The sequence below is a fragment of the Mytilus californianus genome, unplaced genomic scaffold, assembly GCF_021869535.1.
Source record: "Mytilus californianus isolate M0D057914Y unplaced genomic scaffold, xbMytCali1.0.p SCAF_1, whole genome shotgun sequence".
Classification (NCBI taxonomy): Eukaryota; Metazoa; Mollusca; class Bivalvia; order Mytilida; family Mytilidae; genus Mytilus; species Mytilus californianus.
The window spans coordinates 46086223-46112054 of NW_026262581.1; the positions used below are offsets into that span (position 1 = coordinate 46086223).

Below are 25832 nucleotides of genomic sequence, written 5' to 3' on the forward strand. Positions count from 1 at the left end.
TAAAAATTGTCAAAGAATACATAAGGCACTTTCAAACGGGGTGATCTCAGGTGTTCCGGAAGGAGAAACAGATCCTGCTCCTTATGTGGCACCCGTCTCGTGTTGTTCATGTAAGTACCAACCCGGCGATCAGTCTAATCCGTAAGGACTCATTCAAGGAAAAGAGGACATTTGTGATTATGACAATTGGAAAACATCTTAATCTTATCATCTATACTTTTGTTTGTTAATATACCAGTTTATTTGTTTAAGACTACCTCGTTCGGATCGCAAAACGTCGTTGGGCTGCCTCGCTCATCGCGGGAACTTAATTAAAATATTGAGTTAGCTACAGTACTTACAGTATAAACGTTATTTGCGTGATCAACAGACATATCACTGTCATCACAGTTTATGTGTTCTGTAAAGGGTTGGTCTAACATAAATTTTTCTGTTCTAGAAATCTCTTGTACTGTACGGAAAACAAATAATGATGTTCTGCTCCTAATGGCTATACCACCATTGCAAGAGGAACCTTCCCATCCAAACCCACAATTGGTAAATAAAGCATGCACCTAAATATATCAAAATGGTAAAGCTAAATATTTCACTGTCAAGATACCAGTTGAATAACATTAACGGTACCAATTTTACTGCACCCGATTCGCATTTCGAAATGTAAAGTATCTCTAGTGATAATTGAGGCTTTTAAAATCCAAAACCTAATACAAAAATTGACGAGCTGATAAGGTATTAATTCTCGGGGAGTACTGTTTGTCAAAGTCATCTACGAAGTTGTTGGAATGATTTTCTTGATTTTTTGACAAGGATCGAAGAAAATATATTTACACTTTGGGTAAGCACACCATCACGAATCACAAATACCAATACTTATCATACAGCAAATTGCAGAATACTGGTCGATGTCAATGCAAATACAACAATATCATTTTAAGACGATATTAGTTTAGATAGCATATTTGAAATGATGAAATTACCCAATATGGTCCGATATCGTTTCTGTACATCACGAATTCCCCAACGTTCATGTAGTGATACAATATTCCATCAAAGGTTGTAATGTGAGGATCGTTATAGGACTGGCATAATCTAGAATTTAACACTGAATCTTTGTCAAGCACTGTCACCTGGAAAAGATCATATGTGTTGAAAATGAATTTGTAACTTATTTTTTTTTTTAAATTTCAAAATTAAAATTAGAAATAGATTCTATGCAAATATGATCTGCACTTAGTGAAATAATAAACCGTTTAAAAAATTCACAGTATTTGAGTTCTTCGCGATATTACAGTTTAATATAGTACTGTAAATCACTAAGATTATTGATTGATCCTTACCATACAAGAACAAGATGCCCTCATCTTATGTAGGAAAAAGTTGAAGATGTCGTAGAAGATACAAGTACGGTAACGCTTTTTAATGTTTTAAATTAAACCGATCATTTTTGAGAAAGCAATATAACAGCTTTCTTAAGAACACAATTCTCGTTCAAGTGAATATAAATAGATAAAAACTAAAATCAAAGTGTAAGCTTAATTTCTCTACTGCACAGTACAAAGTTTTTATTTGAAATTACACATATTTCTGATATATTCAGATTTAAAGTTCCAAATGAACTATTTGATAAGATCAATTAAGAAAAATATGAATTTCTGACAGGAGCTGATTTAAGCCCAATTAATGGAAGTATACCGATTACCGTTATTTCTGGAATGTTAACACTTCTCCACAGATTATTTTCTGGTACTGGAGAATTTGAACGAGTTGACAATCGTATAAACGTCGTCCGGTCTCGATGGTTGTAAATACCATCACTGTATCCTCGAACAACTAACCGTACAGATTCATTCCATGCTAAACTAGGTAATTCAAGTCCGCAATTATTCAGATCAAAAACGATATCTCTAGATACAATATTGTTAGAGCAGGACGGTTCATTGTTGTCAGGCTGGGAAATATAAAATTTCATATCACATTGAGCTCGTCTTGAATCTGAAAGGAAGCATCCGACTGGTACTGTTGCAGTAAATGATATATTGATAGTTTCTCCTTCAGTGACAGTGAATTCATAAGCTTCAGGCTGCAATATTAAAATAGTCTTGTAGAAATTAAAAGATTCTCAAATAAGATCTTTTAGGGAAACACTCCAAATCAAAATGAAATTGTGTAAGAAAAGATGGAAAATTAAATGTAAAAAGGTATAGATTTATATGTTTTTGGTTAGAAATAAAATGGAAATGTTCGTGCAAAGAAATTTCGTTACCCCTTCATTATCATTTTGAATACGACTATTTTTGTTGTACCTATATATTTTGTAATTTCTTAGAGCATACTGAAAATTCAAAATTAGATTGCTCTTGAATATTTTTTTTCAGTTGACATTGATAATCAACAAAAACCAACATTTAATCGATGATACGACTTGTTTTGACCATCACCGTCGTTGTAAGTTTCTAACATTATATATAGATATAAGAAGACGTGGTAATATTGCAAATAAGACAATTCTCCACCAGAAACCAAATAAAATTGAAGTTAACAACTATAGCATGTATAGGTCACCATACGGCCTTCAAAACCCATACCGCGCATAGTCAGCTATAAAAGGTCCCGAAATGACAAATGTAAATCATTTCAAACGATAAAACTAACGGCCTGATTAACAATAAACGAAAACCAAATATGATATACAGCTACAAACGACAACCACTGACTTACATGTTCTTGATTTGGAACAGATACATACAGAATATGGCGGGTTAAGCTAGTTTGTTGGCGCCAAACCCTCCCCTTATCTGGGACAGTGGTGTAACAGTACAACATAAACACAAACTATAAAAATCAGTTGAAAAGGACTTAACTTATCAGATCGATACAAAGCAGAAAAACATCCAACAAAACACAGACTGGACGTGGTAGGTATTTATACATCCCGACAACAAAAAAGACACCAAGTACAGATCTGAGAGTACTAGCAGTTAATGGCAGCCAATAACAACTGGTTCATCATTGAAATTCATAATTTATAATCAGTTAAATGCCAAAGATGTAAAGAACATACTATGATTTATAACATTCATGTACCTTCCTTAAAGTCTCCGTTTATAAATCTAGATATGATACAAAAGAAACTACGCATAATAAGGTGCAATCATCTCCTCAGAAAAGATTGTCCTTATAAGAGATGGATTTCGCTATTCGTTTAAGGTCCCTTTTGGTTATGTACAGTATCTGCTCTAATATTTAAGTAGTTGCACATCCTTGGCTTTCACTTTTTTGTTCGGAGCGTTACTCCAGAAAAGCGCTTGGATGCACAAAATTATAAAGTATCAATTTAATTATATTCAATGAAAAGCATATACAAATATATTCCACTTACAAAAAATCCAGCTTTGAAATTTTCACTGAAATAAAAAGGTCCTGGTATTGAATCAAAGGAATATCTTGACCTGACGGAACATTTTACCTAGAAGAAAAAATGTTTTAGAATTCATATTATAGAAATAGATGTGTCGCTTCTATACGATTGTTTCCGCTTGCAACCTTATAAAAAATGTCTGCCAAAAAACAACAAACAAAAAATAAAAACAAAAAAAACAAAAAAACCCCCGCAAACTTGACCTGTAAGTCATCATGATCCAATTTAATAATAGCTCTCGGTCTACAGCCATAAAGAAAAATATCCGTACAAGCTCAATTTTCTTAACTAATTTGTATGTAGAATGGTAAAGAATAATGCAACACTTCTTTTATAAAAGATTTTTATAATTCAGTAGTAAAAATAGACTGAACTTCCGAGGTGCAAAATAACTACTTCATTCAGGCAATGGTTGAAATACTCTTTCTGTAGAATTTGGTGCAATTACATGTATATCTACTTGACATGATCTGATCCATATTGTTCGGCATAAATACAAAACATCAATAATCATTGTAAAAGTTATAAAATTTCAAATTTTTAGTTTCGTCACTTTAAAATTTATTGAAATCCTAACATTTATTTTAATATTTTATTCATTGAGATATGAAAAGGATTGAGCAACATGCACAGCCTATAAAAGCTCTCTCCATACTGCATGCATACAAGGTATAAATAAAATATTAACAACTGTATTTTAAATAATATAATAAAGTGGACAATGCATGCTACTTATGAGCACACACAAACAAATATATATTTACAGTGTTAATTACTAAATATATTAATAGGTTTCATAACGAGTGAGAATTGGATATCGCTTGATATCAACTCGAGTTATTTAATTGTAATATAAGATAATTCAGTATGTAGGCAATTAATCACCATTTATTCAAGTACCTTGAGACATGTAAATATCCTTTATAAGTCATTAGAAATATAGATATAAGGTTTGGAAGAGACACTAAGCTTACTTAATGGAATAAATGAAAATAATGTTGAAAAAAAGGAAAGAAGGAAAAAAAAAAGACTAAATTAAACAAAAAATTCAAAAGATTTCAAACAAAACGGTGAGTGTCACTGATACATTTCTGAACAGATTTGAAAAAAGCAATATTTATTTCACAAGAAAATAATCTGTCTATGTCAACATTAATATTATCATCAACAATTTAGTAAATGGAATCAAGTAAGATCTGTCTTACATCATTGTACTTAAGGCAAATAAAAAAGAAATGCTGGTTATACTCAACAGGGTGGTTACAGTTAGTGCTCTCTGAAAAAAATTGATTAAACAAATGGGATTTTAGGTTGATAGCATTATTTCTAAGTTAACACTAACTAATATTATGTTTCTTTATTCCATATTTAAAAGGTTTAAATATTTCATCAGTCCTATAAAATTTGTCTAGTCTAGCTCTAAATATACATAAACTTGGGGATTGTTGTATACTTAGAGGAAGACTACTCCAAAGTCTTACAGTAGAATGAATAAAACTTTTGAAGTAGGAGCTAGTTCTAGCAAGTGGGAGGGGGGGGGGGGGGGGGGGGGGGTTGAAAAGTATTATTTACAATTTCTCAAAGTTTATTTCGTTTTTTCTCCAGAGTTTCTAATCCTAATACAATATAAAGTCTAAGTCTTAAGGAATTACGCCATAGTCCAGTATCATAACTTGTATATAAATAATGAGTATATATGTCATATTTATACACTAGTGTATTAACAAATCAAATCTAGTCCTTAAAAAAAACATTACAATTCATGAAAAATAATAAAAACATCCAATTAAATTTTCTTATATGGAGCCTTCAACGTTTTTTTTTTATTTTGTCTATTTTTGTTTTCTTTTCTCCCTTTTGTGTAGTAGCCACCTTCATTCTAATTCAGAATGTTCAAAATAGAAACGTTCCACATGTAAATTTAAATATTTATCTTAAAAATCATGAATATCCCATCTGGTATTCCCTCTTCAAATTCTATATCTGTATTTAAAATTGGTATTCTCTTTGAACCAATAAGGGTACTGGTTGTGTCATTTAAAGGAAAATAAATCAACCAGTTAATTTGTGTTTTCATTGCATAGCAGGGGAAGCTAAATCTGTTTAAGCATCTACCTCCATTATGAATTCATGCAATTTCCTCATGTTTTTCTTTTGGTTTGTGGATTAAGTTGGATTTACTAGTTTCAATTCCACCAGACTTTGTTTGTTACCTTGATGTGTCTCTTCTTAATTGATTTTCGAGTTTTGAACATTTGTAAATTACTGTTCCTTTTAATCTAAACATCGGTATACAGATATTGTCTCTTAATAACCTGTTAGAAAAGTGCAAACATCACACATTTCTCGGTTTGGTCTGTCAATTCCTAACCGTATGTTGACCTTTAACTTAAATTTTTGTGTCTTTTTGTGCAGGTGGAACGGTAGTAGGGATAATGATAGCCTTCTTAGAATTTTCACTAATTTCTTACACCGACCCAGAACATACACACACACACACACACACAGTAAACTGAAGTAATTTCATGATAATATTCAAAAACAAATGTGATATGCATGATGCTCGTCTTTTGGTCTGCTATTGTATAACCTAAGGTCACTAGTGCTTTTCGGACATTTATCATGCAATGAATTTAAAGTTTTCCCAAATGCTCAAAAAATAATTTTCACCTGTATGTAAAATTATTTTGTATTTTCCTACACCTGATTCATCCCTCAGCTTAACTGAAAAAACATGTTCAGTTCATGTAGATGCTTTACTTTTTGTCCAATCACATTGTTCAGATACTTTGACCAAAGTAGGGTACACAAAAGAGCAACCTAGTTTCTTGAAAGTACCGTTCCACTTTTATTTTTCCTCATCAATAGTCATACGAAAGTATAATGTCAGAGTGAAATTCGTGAAATGGTGTTAAAATTATGATAGTGGTACATGAGTAATATACATACATCCATGTTCATTTTGTATCTGTCTATCCAATCAGTGTCTCTTAGGTCAGTCGAATTTATATCATTTCTTAATACATTTTTATGATGAGTGATGTTTTCGCCATTTATGTACCAGTACACATCATAAACATAGGAACCATTTGAGGTATCTTCAAAATTGCATTTAAACACTGGTGTAAGACTTGGTGTAGGATTTGGAAACACGCCATATATCTTTCCTTCGACTAACAACGCGTTAACCTCAGGAGAAATTGTATTATTTGGAAAGGTTGCTGAAATATATTTTCCAAAGAAATGTGTTTCAATATAAATGTTTTTTTTATATATCAATTTAGAAGTAAATAGCCGATCATTAAAAAGCAATAATGAAAACACAAACACACACACACACACACATATATATAATACATAATACATAGTGGGTATTTTTAAATATTATTCAGGATTAAGATGATTTGCTATACTTATGCTAACCATGCTTCTGAGTACTTTTGTCCCTTGCCGAAGGTAAATTCACGAAAAAAAATACATTTTGATAATTTTTTTAAACCAGACTGAAAGTAATTTAACGACTGTTTTACACATTCGAAACACAACAGTTGTTAAACCCAAGGGCAGATATGTCCTTACCCAGATACAACCATTTTGATTCGAGTGAACCTGGTGAGTCATATAGACGAAACTTGCGTCTGGAGCACTGAGTTATAAGCCTGGTATCTTTATACATGTTATGTATACATGTAACAGGAAAGGTTGACCTTGAACGATATTTGTCGTTCGCTCAGATTCCTTTATAGTTTATTGTTTTGATGTTTTAAACTGTTGCTGCACATTTTTTGTTTTTGTTAGAAATTTTGGTCCTGAAAAACAAACATTGAGCTTTTGTTTGACTCGTCTGGAGAATATATTGTACTTAAGATACATAAACAAAGCCATTTTCGTCTTCCCACAATACACCAAATACACGTAAGAGACCTAAAAAAATACACCTACAACGTCAGTTGTATTTTGTACGACCCCGGAGATCATAATTCACATTTCTGTGGGTTTTGCTCGTTAAATAACTGAATAAAATCTTTTAAAAGTAAGGACATTTTTTAATCGAGAGTCGGTTGGTTTTTTTAAAACGTGTTTGGTTTATCAATCAAGATTGCTGCCTTTCGAATGCTTCCAACGAAAAAGCTAGTAATTGTCCTATTAGAATCGCAATAAATATAGTATGTCTTGCTCTATGTTTATTCTAAATGGGTATGTATTACATTTGTCGATATATTTGTTAAAAGGAGCATGACCTGGAAGAATCATTTCTTAAATATCTTATTTTATCTATCGAAATAACTTACAACTACATCCTGGATAATTTCCACTCTCAGATGATAACCCATCTTCACATTTCACGTAGCCTTCACCTAGAGAAACGTTAAAAGTTTTGTTCATGCTTATAAGGCAATCAGTAGATGTGGCATAATTGCCAATGAGACAACTCTTCACCAGAGACCAAATGACATCGAAGTTAACATCTATAGGTCACAATATGGCCTTCAACAATGAACAAAACCCATACCGCATAGTCAGCTGTAAAAGGCCCCGAAATGACAAATATAAAACAATTCGAACCAGAAAAGTAACATCCTGATTTATGTGAAAAAACAATGAACTAAAAACAAAAATGATATACAGTAACAAACGACAACCAATGAATTACAGACTCCTGACTTGAGACAGGCATATACAGAATGTGGCGGGGTTAAACATCTTTGTGGGCGCATAAACCTCGCCTAACTTGATACAGAGGTGTAACAGCACAACATATGAACAAACTATAAAAATTATTTGAAAAGGGATTAACACGTCAGATCGATACAAAGCAGAAGAACAAGTGTCAAAAACACAGACCGGACGTGGCAGGGTATTTATACATCCCCACAACAATACAAAATATTAAATAGATAAAATCGATAAATATTTCGGATGATACAAATATTATTTAGCCTGCATCAGTTGTATAACATATAATTTAAAATAACACACCGAAAAAGCATTGTCAACCGAGGTGAAGTCAAGGTTGACAATGTTTTTCCGAGGGGTAGCACTCTGCTCTATCACCCTCTCAGCTCTGTTTCATTTAATTCATTATGCTGAATGTTCTTTCATTTCTGTCTTTTGAATTTTAAATTCATAGTAATTACCTATGACGTTATGTACATAACAACGTAAGAGTTATTTGAAAAACAACTGTAATTCAAGTTGTATTTTTTTTATTTTTACAGTCTATGAGGCCAAAACATAGATCTTGAGCATTGTCTTTAGAATTATTGATGTAAATTCAATTCATTGTCCTTGGAATTATGAATTTTGTATAGGTCTGCACAAGAGGGTGACATTCAAACAATTATCCCCTGTTGGGCCATGAGAGAGTTAACTATCTCCCTTGTATTAGCCAATCAAAATCTGACATTTTAACGTGAAGTACAATAATGTAAAACAGAGGCTATGTAATCGTTAGAAATCCTGAACACTGTACAAACTGAACATTGTTTGGCGAAAAGATATACCTGTGCATTCTTTCATCTTAAGAGGAAAAGGAAGAATATACCAAAGGGGCAATAAAAAAATATGGCCAAAAATAGTAACAACAAACAACAGTCTACAAATCATTTTAAGAAAATTTTATAAATACGAACCAAAACAAAACTGTTGAAGAATTCAGGAAGTTCCTACTTCACTAGTGTCATCCGTCATGTTTTAAAAATTTGTTGAAATTTTGTATTTCTGTGAAGTCACAATAGAAGACAATAGAAAAGGAGTGTAACTACAATAAGAGTCATATACATTTTGTATCAACAAAAGGTAAGATGAAGATGTTATTCAACAAAAGGAAAAACGATGTAAAACAATTGATACTAGGACAGGGAACATTTTCTGTAACTTGAGTATTTTTTTTAAAAGTCAAATCTTCATCTTTATACACTTAAAAATATTGTTGGCAGGTTTATGGTCAATGTTTACAGAAACGGCATAGCATATATGAAATTAAGTTCTTTTTTTGTAGACTTTGAGACCAGTGATAATAATTTGAGTATTCGTCTAAAAAGAGTATTAACAAAATTACCGAACTCCAAGGTAAATTCTAAAAGTGGGAGTTCAAAAAACCTGACAAAATCAAACGTTCGACTATATCAACCACATGAACGAATGAAAACAGCTGCCATATTCCTGCCTTAATACAGGCTTTTTGCGAAGAAAATGTGGATCGCAACTGGTTTTAAACGAAGACGGAATGCTAAAGCCACTTGTCGTTCCTTTAATGTTTACAGAAACGGCATAGCATATATGAAATTAAGTTCCATTTTTGTAGACTTTGAGCCTAGTGGTAATAATTTGAGTATTCGTCTAAAAAGAGTATTAACAAAATTACCGAACTCCAAGGCAAATTCTAAAAGTGGGAGTTCAAAAGACCGGACAAAATCAAACGTTCGACTATATCAACCACATGAACGAATGGAAAACAGCTGCCATATTCCTGCCTTGATACAGGCTTTTTGCGAAGAAAATGTGGATCGCAACTGGTTTTAAACGAAGACGGAATGCTAAAGCCACTTGTCGTTCCTTTAATGTTTACAGAAACGGCATAGCATATATGAAATTAAGTTCCATTTTTGTAGACTTTGAGCCTAGTGGTAATAATTTGAGTATTCGTCTAAAAAGAGTATTAACAAAATTACCGAACTCCAAGGCAAATTCTAAAAGTGGGAGTTCAAAAGACCGGACAAAATCAAACGTTCGACTATATCAACCACATGAACGAATGGAAAACAGCTGCCATATTCCTGCCTTGATACAGGCTTTTTGCAAAGAAAATGTGGATTGCAACTGGTTTTAAACGAAGACGGAATGCCAAAGCCACTTGTCGACCCTTTGGAATCGAACACAGCTGAACACAAAATATTTTGCAACACAATATAAAAATAAGAAGATGTGGTACGACTGACAATGAGATGATTTTCCATCGGATATCAAATGACGTAGAAGAAAGCAACTATTATAGGTCACCGTACAGCACAACAATGAGCAAAACCCATACATTATATCAAGCTATAAAAGGCCCCGACATGACAAATGTAAAACAATTCAAACTAGAAAACTTACGGCTGATTCTTATGAACAAAACAATAAACGATCAACAAATACGATTAACAGAAACAAACGGTAACCACTGAATTACAGGCTCCTGGTTTCCGATAAATACATACAGAATGTGGTCGGGGTTAAACATTCTAGCGGGCACCAACCCTCCAAATGATGCAAGTAAGGTAAAGAGTTATACAATTCTAATAAGGAAGTTGTTGTTTATATTTAGATTAATTAAATCTATTAATTATGAAGTCATTACCCTCTCTATCAATCTCTGAAGGTGTCTGGGTCATCTGTGAAACAGATATTCTATAACGATCATTCAAATCATAATTACGTCAGTACAACAAAAGAGAAGATATTTATCTTGCCATTATGAACCATTTGCTCGAAAGCTTCCTTGTAAGCAGCAACCTTATATCGAGGATGCCATGCTGTGTAACTTACATGCTTTTATAAATCAAAAGTTTGGTTTTATTTTCTTCAAAAGTTACACATTTAATAAACAATTGTACATTATAGAAGTAACGTGTACATTTTTGTACCTGTTTTCACAAATGGAGAAGGATCTTCTTACCTTTCTGGGGCACTTGTGATCATCTAGGATTTTTGGGCGGTTCGTGTTGCTCAGTTTTTAATATTAATGTTCACGCAAATGTAGTGTTTTGTACACTGTTATTTTTCTCTTAGTCGTTTTGCGTTTTTTGATATGGCGTTTTTATTTTTCTCTTCGACTTATGAGTTTTGAATGTCCCTTTTGGTATTTTCACCTCTCTATGTGTCGTCTGTCATTTCCTTCATCAAGTGAGTGGTCGCCCTGTTAGTGGCTGCATTGTGTAGGACTTAGTTTAGAAAGGGTTAAGGATTGTTGTGCTAACGTATAACTGGTTCATCCGTAACAAGTTTGTTCCTATTCCGAGGCAGGCTATCGAAACATTTTTGGCGTTATTGTTTGTCATTGTTTGTCATTGTTTTGTTTTAGAAGTTGGATGTCGGTTTTCGTTTTTGTCTATCGAACTATAAAATATTTGTGTATTCCTATTATCCCTTTAAAGTTACCTTTTATATGATTAATTGGACTACTTAACCTACCATAAGTTTTCAATTGATTTATAGAATCGACACCAAAATAAGCTGTTTTACTTTCAAATCTTAATGTAAAGCAAGAAACAAAGACATCAACAAAAAATCGCAATAAGGCTTTTGATGGAGAAAATTTTAGACATGTATTCGGAACCGATGAACACTTTTTTTTTAACTTGGTAACTGCACTAAATGTTTAACCCGAACGTGAATGATAGCAAAATAGCTATTTTGTTAATTTTCAAGTGATGCTAGTGTTAATTTTCAAGTGATGCTAGTATCTAGTGTAAAATTAAGTATTCATAATTACCGAAGCAGTAAGCAGCATTCACAGAAGTATTCCTTAAATAGAAAATATAATACCCCGGGCATTGTTTGATTTGTATATCAAATTTTTCTCCGCATGTGTCGGTAGACGTTTGCTTGCATACTTGTCTCGTAAAAATGTCATCTTCTGCTGATGGTAGAGATCCTATAAATTGAAATTTTAACATCTATAACTAAAACGAATCTCTCGCTATTAACTTAATCATGGGATTCACAAAACATAATTGACTGATTTATTTGGTAAAATTGTTTAAATGATTAATGATTAAAAACTTTGAATGTATTAGACATTCAAAACTTTGTAGAACCTGATGAGAAGGACTCTAAAACACGCTTTTTACTCACGAAAATTTGGGTATTGGTTAATAGCTAACATATCAATGCAGAATCTGTTCAATGAATACTTTCTGTGGGAAAAATTGTCGATGATCAAAATATGTTTAAGCGATTTACAAAAATATTTATGTAGTTGACAGCAATTGTAATAAAAATAAAATATTGTAAAAAAAAAGAGTCCAAATAGCCACTTATTGCAACATTGGCAAAATCATATAGATCTCCAGTTTAATACAATTTACACAAAGTACACAAAAGTTGATACACTTGCCTTGCTGTTCTCTGTACCATTCCAATGTAAATGGTTTATTGAGAAATAAAGATATAGATATGCTTCTAATTTTGCTATCATGAAATCCTTTTATAACTCACCATTTAGCCAAATGGGCATATATGTTCCGCATCTTAATGAACCAGGTGGGAACGTTGGAATTCTGTCACCATTGTCGCTTACCACACGGTACCAGTTATCCTGCAAGTCGTCATCACTGATGGGGACATCCAGTGACAAATCAAGTGTATATCCAATTGATCTTTTCTCTTCTTTTTGTATTGTCGAATAATTGTAACACTGATCTTAAATAGTAATTGATATAAATCAGACTTTAACATAAAATATATATAATAGATAAACGGCACATGAAAGCCATTAAATGATTAGCATATACACAGTGTATAACTGTTACAGAATTATATGGAACGTCAGCGACGTTATGAGTCCTGGGATATGAAAGTTGGGTATCTACGTCACTTTTAAATTCAAAAGTTCAAATTAAAAATAGAGAGAAATATATCAACATCAACAATATTTTTCGTCTGAAATTACTTTATGACTGAGGCTATAAAATTTTTGAAAGACAAACTAAGGGGAAATATTAATTGAGCATCAACAACAGAGTTCTTACATGTATTCATTCTAAGCCATTTATGTAATTGGAACCTTTTTAGCACAATCGAATAATCCATTGGTTTATCAAATATCACAATACAGATAATGAAACTATAATAAATAGTAAATGAAATGCAAAGCAGTTTTAACAAATTAAAAGCACTGGTATTTGATTCGTGAATGAGCTTATATGTATCCAATTTTCTAATGCTCGGTGTAAATTTGTTGACAAATAAAATGCCTAACCATGTTAAACTGAGCATAGAACATGAATTGGAATATTTTTTTCTCAAACAAAACTTAATTGACTGCAAGCAAGACGTCATAGCAATACTGACTGAGTAGAAATTCTTAAAGAGATAACAAGTGACTTGTCTAGTTAATTTGACTAGTCTTTTTAGATCAGTTCATTTCAACTTCATTGTGAATTCAATTACTATATTATTAATTACAAATATCAATTGATATAAACAGTTTACATCTCCATTATTTAGCATTCCTGTTTTTTCCGGTTTTATTGAAAGTAGCTTACAATAAGAATAATAATGTATGAAAACGTAAAATATATTTTATATCATTCACATATCAATAATACAAAAACTTGAAACTACATCTAAATTGGATTTTTAAAAATATATCCCAGTGAAAAACCTTACCAAGATTTGTTCTATAAATTTTCAAGCCCATGGGTCGGTTAGTTTCTACTTGTAAGGATCCTGGTGTTGATGATGATTTTGACAATTTAAAAACTTCCCGATAATCCCAGTCTGTAAAGTATATGTTATCTTCATCAATGTCAATATCAAAGGGATGTGGCACTCGAAGGGAACTTTTTAATATGACTTGTACATCAGAACCATCGAAGTTGGATGACTTGATCTGGTTCTTTCCTGCGTCACACCAGTAAAGCCGTTTTTGAATGAAATCTTTAAAAACATAAAGACAAGTGAAATTATACAAATGACATATAGTTAAAATGATAATTTTTATATGAATTGTCCGTTATAAATTTTATCTTCACTAGATTTACATCTTGATAGAAAATATTGCTTTCGTACCTTAGTTACCTGATAGTATAAACATTATACAAATTTCACTGTGATATATTCCTGCGCCAAACATATAAATGGAATCCTACGTTAGAAAAGTTGAAATTAAAAAAAAAAAAAAAAAAAATCAGAATTATAAGAAATGATATAAAAAATAAGATGTGGTACGATTGTCAAAGAGATAAATATCAACCAGACACATATGTACTAATATATGACGCAACTATCATAGGTCGCCGTCCGGCCTTTAAATATTAGAAAACCCAATAGAGTCAGATTTAAAATGGCCCCAAAATGGCAAAATATAAAACAATTCAAATAACATACAAAAAACAAACAAAAACAACGGCCTGCTTTATGTACAAAACAAATTAATGAAAAACAAACATGATAGACAGTAACTAATGACAACCTCTGAATGACAGGATCATGGCCTAAGACAGACACTTACACAATGTGGCGGGGGTTAAAAATGCTATCGAGCGCTCAAACTTTCCCTAACTTTGGGCAGAGGTGTAACAGCACAACATGAGAACGAACAATAAAATCAGTTGAAAAAGGCTCACTTATCAGATCCATCAAAATCACAAGAAAACAATCAATTGATATCATCTAAAAAATGAAACACAAGCTTGTGCTTTACAGGATATCATCAATTGACAGGCTAAATACAACTTTAAGGGCTATTGGTGGGTAAAATAAGCCGCTGACTAGCAAACCTATATTTGTCTACAAAAGACTTATTTTCCTTAAGTTTCCGTTAATATAGATATGAATCAAGGCGCTACCCATATATTAGATATTTACCAACATAGCTAATTGATCAGTCTTGTATGAAATACAGAATCTTGAAGGTCTAACACTTAATACAGTGAAACATGTCTAAGCCGAACCTCTTTGGGACTTCTGTTCGGTTTTTGTAGATTTTCGGTTTCATCAGCTTCACAACGAATACAATTTGATATGACTTGGCTTAAGAACATGTTTGGTTTAGCCAGGTTTTCACTTAATGCAAGATTCGGTTTACACAGGTTTTACTATATGTAATTTAAAATTGTAATTCCAATATCTGAAAGACTAGTATCAAGTTAATATCAGGAAGATGTTACAAAAGCACTGTTTATTTGAATACCTTTGATTAAAAAACTTATACAGAGCGGAAAGCTGACATTATATTACTTCATGATTCAAATGCATGCACTAAGGGTGAAAAATACGAAGACGTTGAAGGAAAACAAATAATACCATGCTAACATATATACATATATATATAAAGTTATTAATGGAACTAGTTCTGCTTTGTTTCAATAGAATGCTAGATCATTTTAAAAATAATTATGGAAGTATATTTGTAAAGACGGTCACCATTTCTATATGAGAATCCCAGTGTTGTACTTCTTGACGAACTCATTCGCATATTGAAGTCTTCAACCAAAGTCATTTCAAGAAGAGTCATTTATTATTGTTACATACCGACCGTGTGGGACCCTCATGGGTAGACAAGGTAGTTAATAATCGATTGAGAATTAAACATCAAAAATGTCCAGTACCACCTGAAGTGGACATCGACCTTATGATTTTCAATAATACAGACAAGGTCTATATTTTTAGACAGAACGTGCTACATGTATAACTGTTTTATTAACTTTTGTAGAGTGCTCGATTTCCTGAAGTATCTATGCGAAAAGTAAAATAACAAAAATACTGAACCCCAAGGGAAATTCAAAACAAAAAGTCCTTTATATAATGGCAAAATCAAAAGCTCAAACGCATCAAACGAATGGAAAAAGACATATTTCTGACTTGGTACAGGCATTTCCTAATGTAGAAAATAGTGGATTAAACCTGGTTTTAAAGCTAGCTAAACCTCTCACTGCAATGTATTTATTCTATAAGTAATACATAACTTAACATGCTTAACAAAGCACAGCATTTAAACTGCGAAATGTTATATTCAAAATGCAAAATGATTGATTGTTGTTTAGGTAAGACACAGTGGCAACTATGCATGCATGTTCAAGTCATTTACATTTTCAACTTCTATAACTCTACTGTAAAAACTTTCTTTCTAGGTCATGTATATATATATTATGGGCAGTCTCTCTCAAGCAGCTTATACCACTATTAATAATTTTAAGCATATAATTACAGATAATTTGTTATGCGAAAAATCCATTTTTTTATTTTACTCAGAATTATTACCTAATGCGATACCATTCGGCCATTGAATATCATCTGTTATGATTGTCTGCCTACTACTTCCATCAAACATACACTTTTCAATTTTAGGTTCAGAGCCCCAGTCACTAAAGTATATCCATCTGCGAAAATAAAGAGTGTCTTATGTAAATACTTCATACACAGATATCTAGTATTGTTTCATATAGTCATATTACAAATATTGATAGCGTTATGCTAAACTCGTCAAATATCTGATTTTGTAATCAAATTACCTTATATGCAAGTTAAAAAAATCATCAAAGATTCGTTTCGTCTCTTTTTAAAAAACTTCATTAGAGGATACCAAGACATTATTGATAAATATTCCGTATCAACTTCACAAATAATACATGATGGTCTTGAAGTATAGATTCTAGGAACTGAAGTTGTTTATATCTTAATTACGTTTTATAGTGTTCCTCTTATTGGCTTTGTATAATTCAACCTTTACTGTTTAGTCAATTTTTGGTTATATCCTTTTGGCGTGGCTTGGTATTCATACAGACCATTGTGTCATTATGCTATAGTCATGTTTTGTATTCTTGTCTTTCATTTTTGCTTATGTGCTTTGTATATAGGGTGTTTATATGCCATGTACCAAATCAGGGATATGACAGTTGTTTTCCATTCGTTTGATGAGTTTGAGCTTTTGATTTTGACATTTGATGAGAGACTTTCCGTTTTGATTTTTCCTTGTAGTTCGGTATTTTTGTTATTTTACTTTTTTTAATACCAAGCTCTTTTTAAATTAAGTTATCTAATGCTAGATCGCGATTCTTCTACAAAACATGCACCCACTAATGGCGCTTGAATCAAAACAGTAAAAAGGTTATACCAGTAGTATTGAAAACTAAGTTCCAAAAGTTGTGCCAAATCAGCTGGATAACTATGTTATAAAGGCTATCTTTTCCTGCGGTAGAAAAACCTCAGTAATTGACGGTGCGCATATTTGTCTTTCAAATGTAATAGATAATTTTACTTGAACAATAATTCCTTCTAATAATGGCTAATTAATCTTGATTCAATATTTTTTTCATCCTGTATACACTATGCAATACAAACAAGCATGAAGACAAATTCTTGAAGACAGTCTTAAATTACTTTTTTTTGTAGTAATAACAATGGAAATTATAGCAATGAATCAATATATTTTTTTAAATATGCTTATAGTCGTTTAATAGTAAACAAAATTTTATAAAAATAAGGAGATGTTGTATGATTACAAATGAGGCAACTATCCACAAAGTTCATTGAATTATAGGCAACCGTACGGCCTTCAACAACAAGAAAACCCATACCGTATAGTCGGCTATGAAAGGCCACGACATAAAAAATATGAAACAATTCAATTATGAAAACTAACGGTCTAATTTGTAACAAAATATTACGAAAAACAAATATGGCAGACACGAACCAACGACAACCTCTGAACTACAGGCTCCTGACTTGAGACAGACACATAAAGAATGTGGACTAAACATGTTTGTGAGCGCTCAACCCTCCCCTAACCTTGGACAATGGTGTTACAGCACAACATAAGAAAAAAATTATAAAAAATCAATTGAAAAGGGCTTCACTCAACAGATCGTTACAAAGCAGAACACAGAACACAGACCGGACGATGCAGGGTATTTATACATCTCTAGCTTTTTTAAAGAATAAATAGATTGTTTATATCTCATGTTTTGAGTAGCCTTTATACATTACAGAAAGAGAGTTACCGGTCAGTTGTATCTAATTCAATTGCTCTCGGCTCTTCAAGGCCAGTATCTACAATGACAGTTTTATTTGAACCATCTAAATTTGATCTCATTATTCTGTCAAGTCCTGTGTCTGTCCAATAGATGTGATCATTAACGGAATCAACTGCAATACCATCGGGATGGCCAATATCGTCTGACACAACATTTTCTATAATTGTAACATTGCTGGTCGAGGGATAGCGAATTCTGAAATGTACATGAATTACTTTAATTACGCACATTTTAATTGTAACAAAAATCAAAACAAAATTCAAGACAAAAAACAAGTTTTGCTAAATGATCTAAAGACCTGTTTTTTTTAGACTACACAAATCAATCTAACACTATAGAATACGAAAGTCAAGAAGGATAATTTATATTTCAGAATTCGAAATTCAAAATTCAAAATTCAGAAATCCTACAATATGACATATATATATAGTATATGTTTCCCCGCGCTGACGAAAGCCGATGAAGAGTACTCTTTGAAACTATACCTGCCCAAAAGATTTTCTATAATATAAGTTTTATTTAGAACAAGAACCCCTTTTAAACAAGGTGATGGGTCCGTAAAAGGGGTGACTTCAACTTGACACTTCGAAACATCTTGATACAGCAGCTTCCCTGTAGACAGAATCCCTTAAGAGGAAAATGCAATAGACAACGCAAGCCCTGGAATATCGTTTCGTATACATAATCGATATGCAAAGGCTGTTGGAATGTCGCTTCACTGAAAAGTTCACAATGGTAAAATTGAAATCGTCGCTTTGTTGTAAAGTTTTAGATGTCAACCGATCCTCATTTTTAATTTCCAGATAAAGTCAGAATTAACTGCACCGGTGTTATCGTTGTTACACGTTCATTGACAATAGACGTAGTTATAACCTTGTCGACGAAAGTTGAATTATTCAGGAAAAGGACATCACCTAATATATATATATATATAGATATTCAAAAGTGAAGTTAAAAGGACAATTCCAGTGATTATCTTTTTTCTCCTGAGAAAATCATGTATGTAATCTGCTACATAAGAATAAAGGATCATCTTTTTTTTTCATTTCTTTTAAAGGGGTTCATAGGTGGCCTGTTGCAAGGCTAAATATCTGTCTCTATCCAATATACCGTCATTTTTCAGTGGCATTCCGAATTTTCTACCTTTCATCTCGGTCGACCCGCTATTAAAGGATTGTCCTATTGCACTAATTGTTAATTTGTTCTCGTCTCGAATATAAGTGAAATATTTGCCACCGGACGTAAAGCAAACAACAATCAATTAATCTAATATACAACCCAGTGTTCCAAGGGAGGATTCCGGTTATTAAAATGGAGATATAAGACAGAAAGGATTTGTTGATCATTTTCATATTTAAATATCTTATTTTATCGACAAAATGGACATCACGTTCAATGTTGATGATTTTCACTCTTTGACGTTTATGAAATTAAGACCAGAATCTAATCAAAACTCCTGTTATGTCTTAAAAAACATTTAACAAGTATGTTAAGAATTTGAATAGATATAGGAAGATGTGGTATGAGTGCCAATGAGACAACTCTCCATCCAAGTTACAATTTATAAAAGTAAACCATTATAGGTCAAGGTACGGCCTTCAACAAGGAGCATTGGCTCACACCGAACAGCAAGCTATAAAGGGCCCCAAAAAAATTACTAGTGTAAAACCATTCAAACGGAAAAACCAACGGTCTAATCTATATAAAAACGAGAAACGAGAAACACGTATAAACTACATAAACAGACGACATCTACTGTAATCAGATTCCTGACTTAGGACAGGTGCAAACATTTGCAGCGGGATAAACGTTTTAATGGTACCAAACATTCTCCCTTTTCTGAAACAATAGTATAAGAATACACTGTTTCTTGTAGCAAAATTTGAGTTAAGTTACCTTTTAATAATTTTCACTTTTTTGTTATTTAGGAGGTACGGTCTTTCAATGAAAGTTGACAATTTTTATCATTTCCTTATGCAATTCAATTAATACTTTCATTAACGTATAATAAGTGAATTTAAAAGATATATATAATTATATATATATAACCAGTTTAAAAGGGTACAACATCAACAAAAAATGACAATAAACAAACAAATGTAACTATAAATATTTCGGATAACAGATATCCTTCATCAGTATGAGCACGATGTAAAATGAATCAGATCAATCTATTCTGATTATTAAACTATAGCAATCTTGAATTCTATACAATAAAAAAAGTGAAACAGTTTCACCCGAACATCATATGTAGAGACGCTAATAATTTTTTAAAATTTCCAAAAAACGGCTCAAAGACATGCCTAAAATGATAATAGTAATTAGAGATATGAACTGGCACTACTCTAAAATTCCAAAATGACGTCAGTCAAGATGTTACAACAACTGCGTGTAAATACATTCCCCAAAAAAAAAATAGCACTGATCGATATAAGCTGGTAAAATATGTCAAACAGAGGCTGCGTATTTATCATTCCAAATAAATAGCAGTGTTATAATGAAAAGAAAAAATAATAGTAAATTTGGGCTAAGGTTAAATAATTGGACGTGGATGCGTACTTGTACATCCCTACCAAATGAAAAGAACCCTGGTATTTAAACTAGTAAAATTCAAAAAAATCCAAAAGAATCCTTAAAACTGTAAGAGTCGAGTTAGGAAGCCGGAGTAACTGGAAACAAATGATGTCAGGAAAATGAGTGACTCGTTCTATGTTTTTTTCGACTTGCTCGGGAAAGGTTTTGGATAAGAAAGCTAAGGACAGTTTCCCCAGAGGGCATAAATGAAAAAAACATAGAATGAGTGACTCATTTTCCGGACATCATTTGTTATATAGCTATTTACAATAGAGACTGCAAAGATATGCTTCAAATAAAAATAGTTATGTGCGATATGAACTGACACAATTGTAAAATTTAAAAGGTGACGACAGTTACGATGTTACGATAACAGTTAAAAAATATCATAATAAATTTCGACTAAGGTTAAATAGTTGAACGTGACTGGGTACTTTTACATCCCTCCAAAATGAATAGAACCAAGCAATTTAAACTGATATAATTACAAAATATTTTAGAGTTGAGTAAGGTAAAGAAATAGAAGCAGAGATTGTAGTAAAAATCAATAATCCAAATGTAAAGCACTGTGCGAATTCGAACTACATCTTTTCATTTATCCCATTTGGTGCCAAAGTTTTTAATTTTCTTATCCAAAATCTTTCCCGAGTGAGTCTATCCTCCCTAGACCAAGCAGTGTTGTGGTCGATGATTGTAATGGTCAGTCGATTGAGATCTGCCTAAGCGTGGCCAGGGGATCTCAAATGTCGACTTAGGGGAGGTCTGGCTTGCATTGGTAGTCGCTACGATGGCCGTTCATTCGTTTGTGAAATGGCTGTTCTGACTCGACAACATACTGTTTACTACGTTTACACTGTTGAAAATACACAGCATCTGTTGTCTTGCAATTAACATTGCAAAATATGGTGTTTTCTGTATCGGTGGAGTGACTGTTAAAAGTCTGGGTATACAGTATTTGTTTGCAAGTCAGACATCGTTTGTTTCCGCAACCATTGCAAGGTGCCCACAGAAGAAGAGCCTGCTTTAGAGGATAAATCAGCTCTCACCAGCAAGTCTTTAAGGCTTTTGGGCGTACGGAAAGCTAGTACAGGTGGCTCGGGAAAGATCTTGGATAGTTTAGGATGTTTTTCGATTTCTTTTCAATTTTCGCGGATTAGGTGTGATAAGTTGTCAAATTTGGGATGGTAAGTCAACACAAAAGGCACCCTCTTGTTGGCCTTTTTGTCTTTATATTGTAAAAGTTCATCTCGGCTGATGTTGTTAGCACGAGAGAAGCCTTTATCAATGTCTTTTCTTTTGTAGCCCCGATGTTTTAGGTGACCGCGAAGTTCTTGCAGTCGTCTTTTTGCAGTATCGTTGGTGGAGCAAATCCGTTTTATTCGTATGGCCTGGCTGTAGGGAATGCTCTTGGTGCAATGGCCATCGTAGCGACTACCAATGCAAGCCAGACCTCCCCTAAGTCGACATTTGAGATCCCCTGGCCACACTCAGGCAGATCTCAATCGACTGACCATTACAATCATTGACCACAACACTGCTTGGTCTAAGGAGAATAGACTCACTCGGGAAAGATTTTGGATAAGAAAATTAAGAACTTTGGCACCAAATGGGATAAATGAAAAGATGTAGTTCGAATTCGCGCAGTGCTTTACAATTGGGTTATATTACATATTACTACAGTCTCTGCTTCTATTTCTTTACCTTCAATTGCTTGGTTCTATTCATTTTGGAGGGATGTAAAAGTACCCAGTCACGTTCAACTATTTAACCTTAGTCGAAATTTATTATTATATTTTTTAATTGCTATTTATTTGGGATGTTTAAATACGCAGCCTCTGTTGTAATTACTCTACCGTTGTCAAATTTGAATTATTTACAAACTTAGATCGGTCGGTGCTGTATATTTGGAATGTTTATTCACGCAATCGTTATCGTAACTGTCGTCACCTTTTAAATTTAAGAATTGTGCCAGTTCATATCGCACATTATTATTTTTATTTGAAGCATATCTTTGCAGTCTCTGTTGTAAATAACTATATAACCTATGTCATGTTTTAAAATTTTTAGAATTGTACAAGCGTCTAAACTATGATGTTCGGTTTAACTGTTTTATTGTATAAATTTCAAGATTGTTATGGTTTAATCAAAGTAGATTGATATGATTCATTTGACATCCATGATCATAATCATACTGATGAAGGGTATCTGTTTTCCGAAATATTTATAAATATGTACATTTATAGTTTTTTTTTTTTGTTATTGGTGTTGTTTTGTACACTTTTCAGGCGTTTATATAATTTATTGTTTACATGTATCGTTACTCGTAACGATCCAGCGCACTCGTGGTAAAGATCGTTGACTATTATTAAGACGTTATATATATATATAAATCAACATCTTACAGGAAAATATCGGGTTGGGGCAGCCCGGAATCGCTGATAATTATAGAAAAATTTAAACAAAGTACACAACTCTATAAATATATTTAAGTTGCTCCAAATTAAAGATTAGAAATAAATTTTGTTAAATCTCTGTGTTAAAAATTTATTTTTATGCTGTTTAATTATGTGTCGTTAACTTTTATACGTAAGTTCTATTGTATGTGGCTGAATTTGTTACATTTGTCATAAATTCCGTAAGTACAATTTGTGTAGATATTTAGCAGCAGCCGGGTGTACGAATGTGTCATTAGTCTAATGAGTCATTAAGTCTTCATTAGCCTAATGCATCATAAAGGCTTAACGAAGACTTAATGACCCATTAGGCTAATGCCACGTTCGTACAACCGGCTGCAGATAGTTAAAGTTGATAGGTGGGCGACATGATAATCTACGGGGGCCCTTTAGTGCAAAAGATGAAATGTATAAATTTTTTGCTCGTAACTTTTAATCGTGTGCACACACGTTTAAAGGTTTTGAGCACAAGTTTTAAAGTTGTGTGCACAAGATTTAAAGTCGCACGCAAAAATATTATACATTTCATCTTGCCACTAAAGGGGCTCCTTAATAATCTAAAGTTTTGCAAGGTTTGATACAAGAAAAGATGAATTGTTTTTGTCAATTCTGTTTGAATACTTGCCTTGAAATCTTGGCTGTGCCTACGTCCGTCCAGTACACATAGCCTTTTCTTTTGTGATAATCAATAGCAACTGCATTAGAGGTTCTAGCTATTTCTATTTTATTTCCGCTTTTTACATCAAGTAGCCAAATGCTGGTTCTGCTTGAATAAAGGAGTTTTGTAGTTTCTTCAGCTATAATTAATAAAAGAAGGAAAGTTAAATTTTCGGAGAAGTTAGTTCAGAACAACATTCCGCCCGATTATAAGTGTATTCGCTTCTTTCAAATTAAAGGTGAATTGATATTTTTACTATCTAATTAAATGGTCGTTCGAGGTGTGATGAGATGATTAAAGCCGTAAATTTTCTCCTCGATAATATTTATGTACATTTCGGCAATAAATTTTATCGACAGGTTGTAGTCATTCTTTTAGGCACCAATTGCGCCCTTTAACACAGTTACTTTTAAACTGTTATGATTTACAGTTTATGGCCAAACTCAGTAAAGACCCGTCTAAATTCCATTTAATTGAAAAAACAACAACGCTTACCATTATGTTGATGATATTTTTTCGTTAAATAATCAAGAATTTTCTAAATATACTGCCAAAATTTTCCCAAAGGAATAAATCAAATATTAACAGCAATAACTGTCTTTTCCTAGAATTAGATACTTTATTTTTACACACGGGCACATGTCTCTGAAAAAAATCCTATATACCTTAATATAACACAAGGTAATTAACTTGCATTTTTGAAAAATGTCACCAGGTCGCGAACTTCCGTTATGTTTCGATTTTTCGGTTTTCTACCCCACTAAAATTTGTTATGCCATAAATCAAAATGCAGTTTTGGCTTTCAATTAGCGTATGTATTACTTGTAAATTATCAAGTCAGGGATTTCGTTAGCACAAAATGCATTTAAAAACCTTAACTACATTCTTCCATAGATACAAAGATCTTGTTTCTAAGTTTGGCTGTATCTGCCAAAAAAAAACTTATCTCAAGCGGAATAGCACATCCCAATTTTTACGGTGATGTTGTTTACCGAGCCCGGAAATTTAGATACAATCCTGGTAAACTTATCAATCCTTTAAATAAATTAATTCTAAAAGGTTACCAATTCAACACTGTAATTAGATCTATGAATATTGTTTTTATTGGTATACATATTGATTTTGTTATCAGAAAATTAAAACCATAATAAATAACTTTGTTATACACATATACACATTAAAGGTACTATAATTTGACGATACCTATATTTTTGGTTTGCATAAGGTTGTGTTTTTTTCACTCTGTTGATGACGTCCTTATACTAAATCCATTGGATGTTGGATGTGTACATATTGATAGTTTAGTCTTAAATACATGATTATTTTATTTGTTGTTATTGGCTTTCAACTAGCTGCCAGTAACTGCGAGTACTCTTGGATCTGCACGTTGTGTCTTGTTGTTAGGGGTGTATAAATACCCTACAACGTCCGGTCTGTGTTTTTGTTACATGTTTTTTCTGCTTTGTATCGATCTGATGAGTTAAGCCAATTTCAACTGATTTTTATGGTTGGTTCTTATATTGTGCTGTAACACCATTGTCCCAGGTTAGGTTAGGTTAGAGTTGAGCGCGCACAAACATGTTCAACCCCGCCACATTCTTTATGTTGCTGTCCCAAGTCAGGAGTCTGTAGATCAGTTGTTGTTGTTAGTTCATTTCTGTTATATTTGTTTTTCGTAAATTGTTTTGTAATGAAATATATAATAGGCCGTTAGTTTTCTCAATTGAAAAGTTAAAATAACAAAAATAAGTAATTGAATATGTAATACAATCAATGGCAATCTTGCTGTATCAGTTATCCGTTATAATATTGATATAAGTCACGAATGCAAAGTCTTTAACAAACCCCTAATCTGTATGACATCACGTCATCGATATGGTTAAAGGTTGCATGAGGTTTATCAAACCCCTAATTTTAATTACAACATGTAACGTTAAAAAACATGTACTCGAAGTATACAATAAAGTGTTTATGATATGGCTTATTCA

The 25832-nt window shown here is 32.6% G+C and overlaps 1 protein-coding gene across 1 annotated transcript in view; it reads right to left on the reverse strand.

Moving 5' to 3' along the window:
- LOC127721369 (von Willebrand factor D and EGF domain-containing protein-like) overlaps positions 1 to 18389 on the reverse strand; it is a 21277-nt gene extending 2888 nt beyond the window's left edge. The window contains exons 1-11 of the mRNA XM_052228129.1: positions 18127 to 18389; positions 16388 to 16506; positions 13793 to 14062; positions 12620 to 12823; positions 11895 to 12056; positions 7711 to 7776; positions 6368 to 6639; positions 3380 to 3466; positions 1700 to 2080; positions 978 to 1127; positions 342 to 554 (exon numbers count right to left, since the gene is read on the reverse strand). Of these exons, the coding sequence (XP_052084089.1) occupies positions 342 to 554; positions 978 to 1127; positions 1700 to 2080; positions 3380 to 3466; positions 6368 to 6639; positions 7711 to 7776; positions 11895 to 12056; positions 12620 to 12823; positions 13793 to 14062; positions 16388 to 16506; positions 18127 to 18389 (2187 nt within the window). The remainder of the gene's footprint in view (positions 1 to 341; positions 555 to 977; positions 1128 to 1699; positions 2081 to 3379; positions 3467 to 6367; positions 6640 to 7710; positions 7777 to 11894; positions 12057 to 12619; positions 12824 to 13792; positions 14063 to 16387; positions 16507 to 18126) is intronic.
- Positions 18390 to 25832: the final 7443 nt, after the last annotated feature.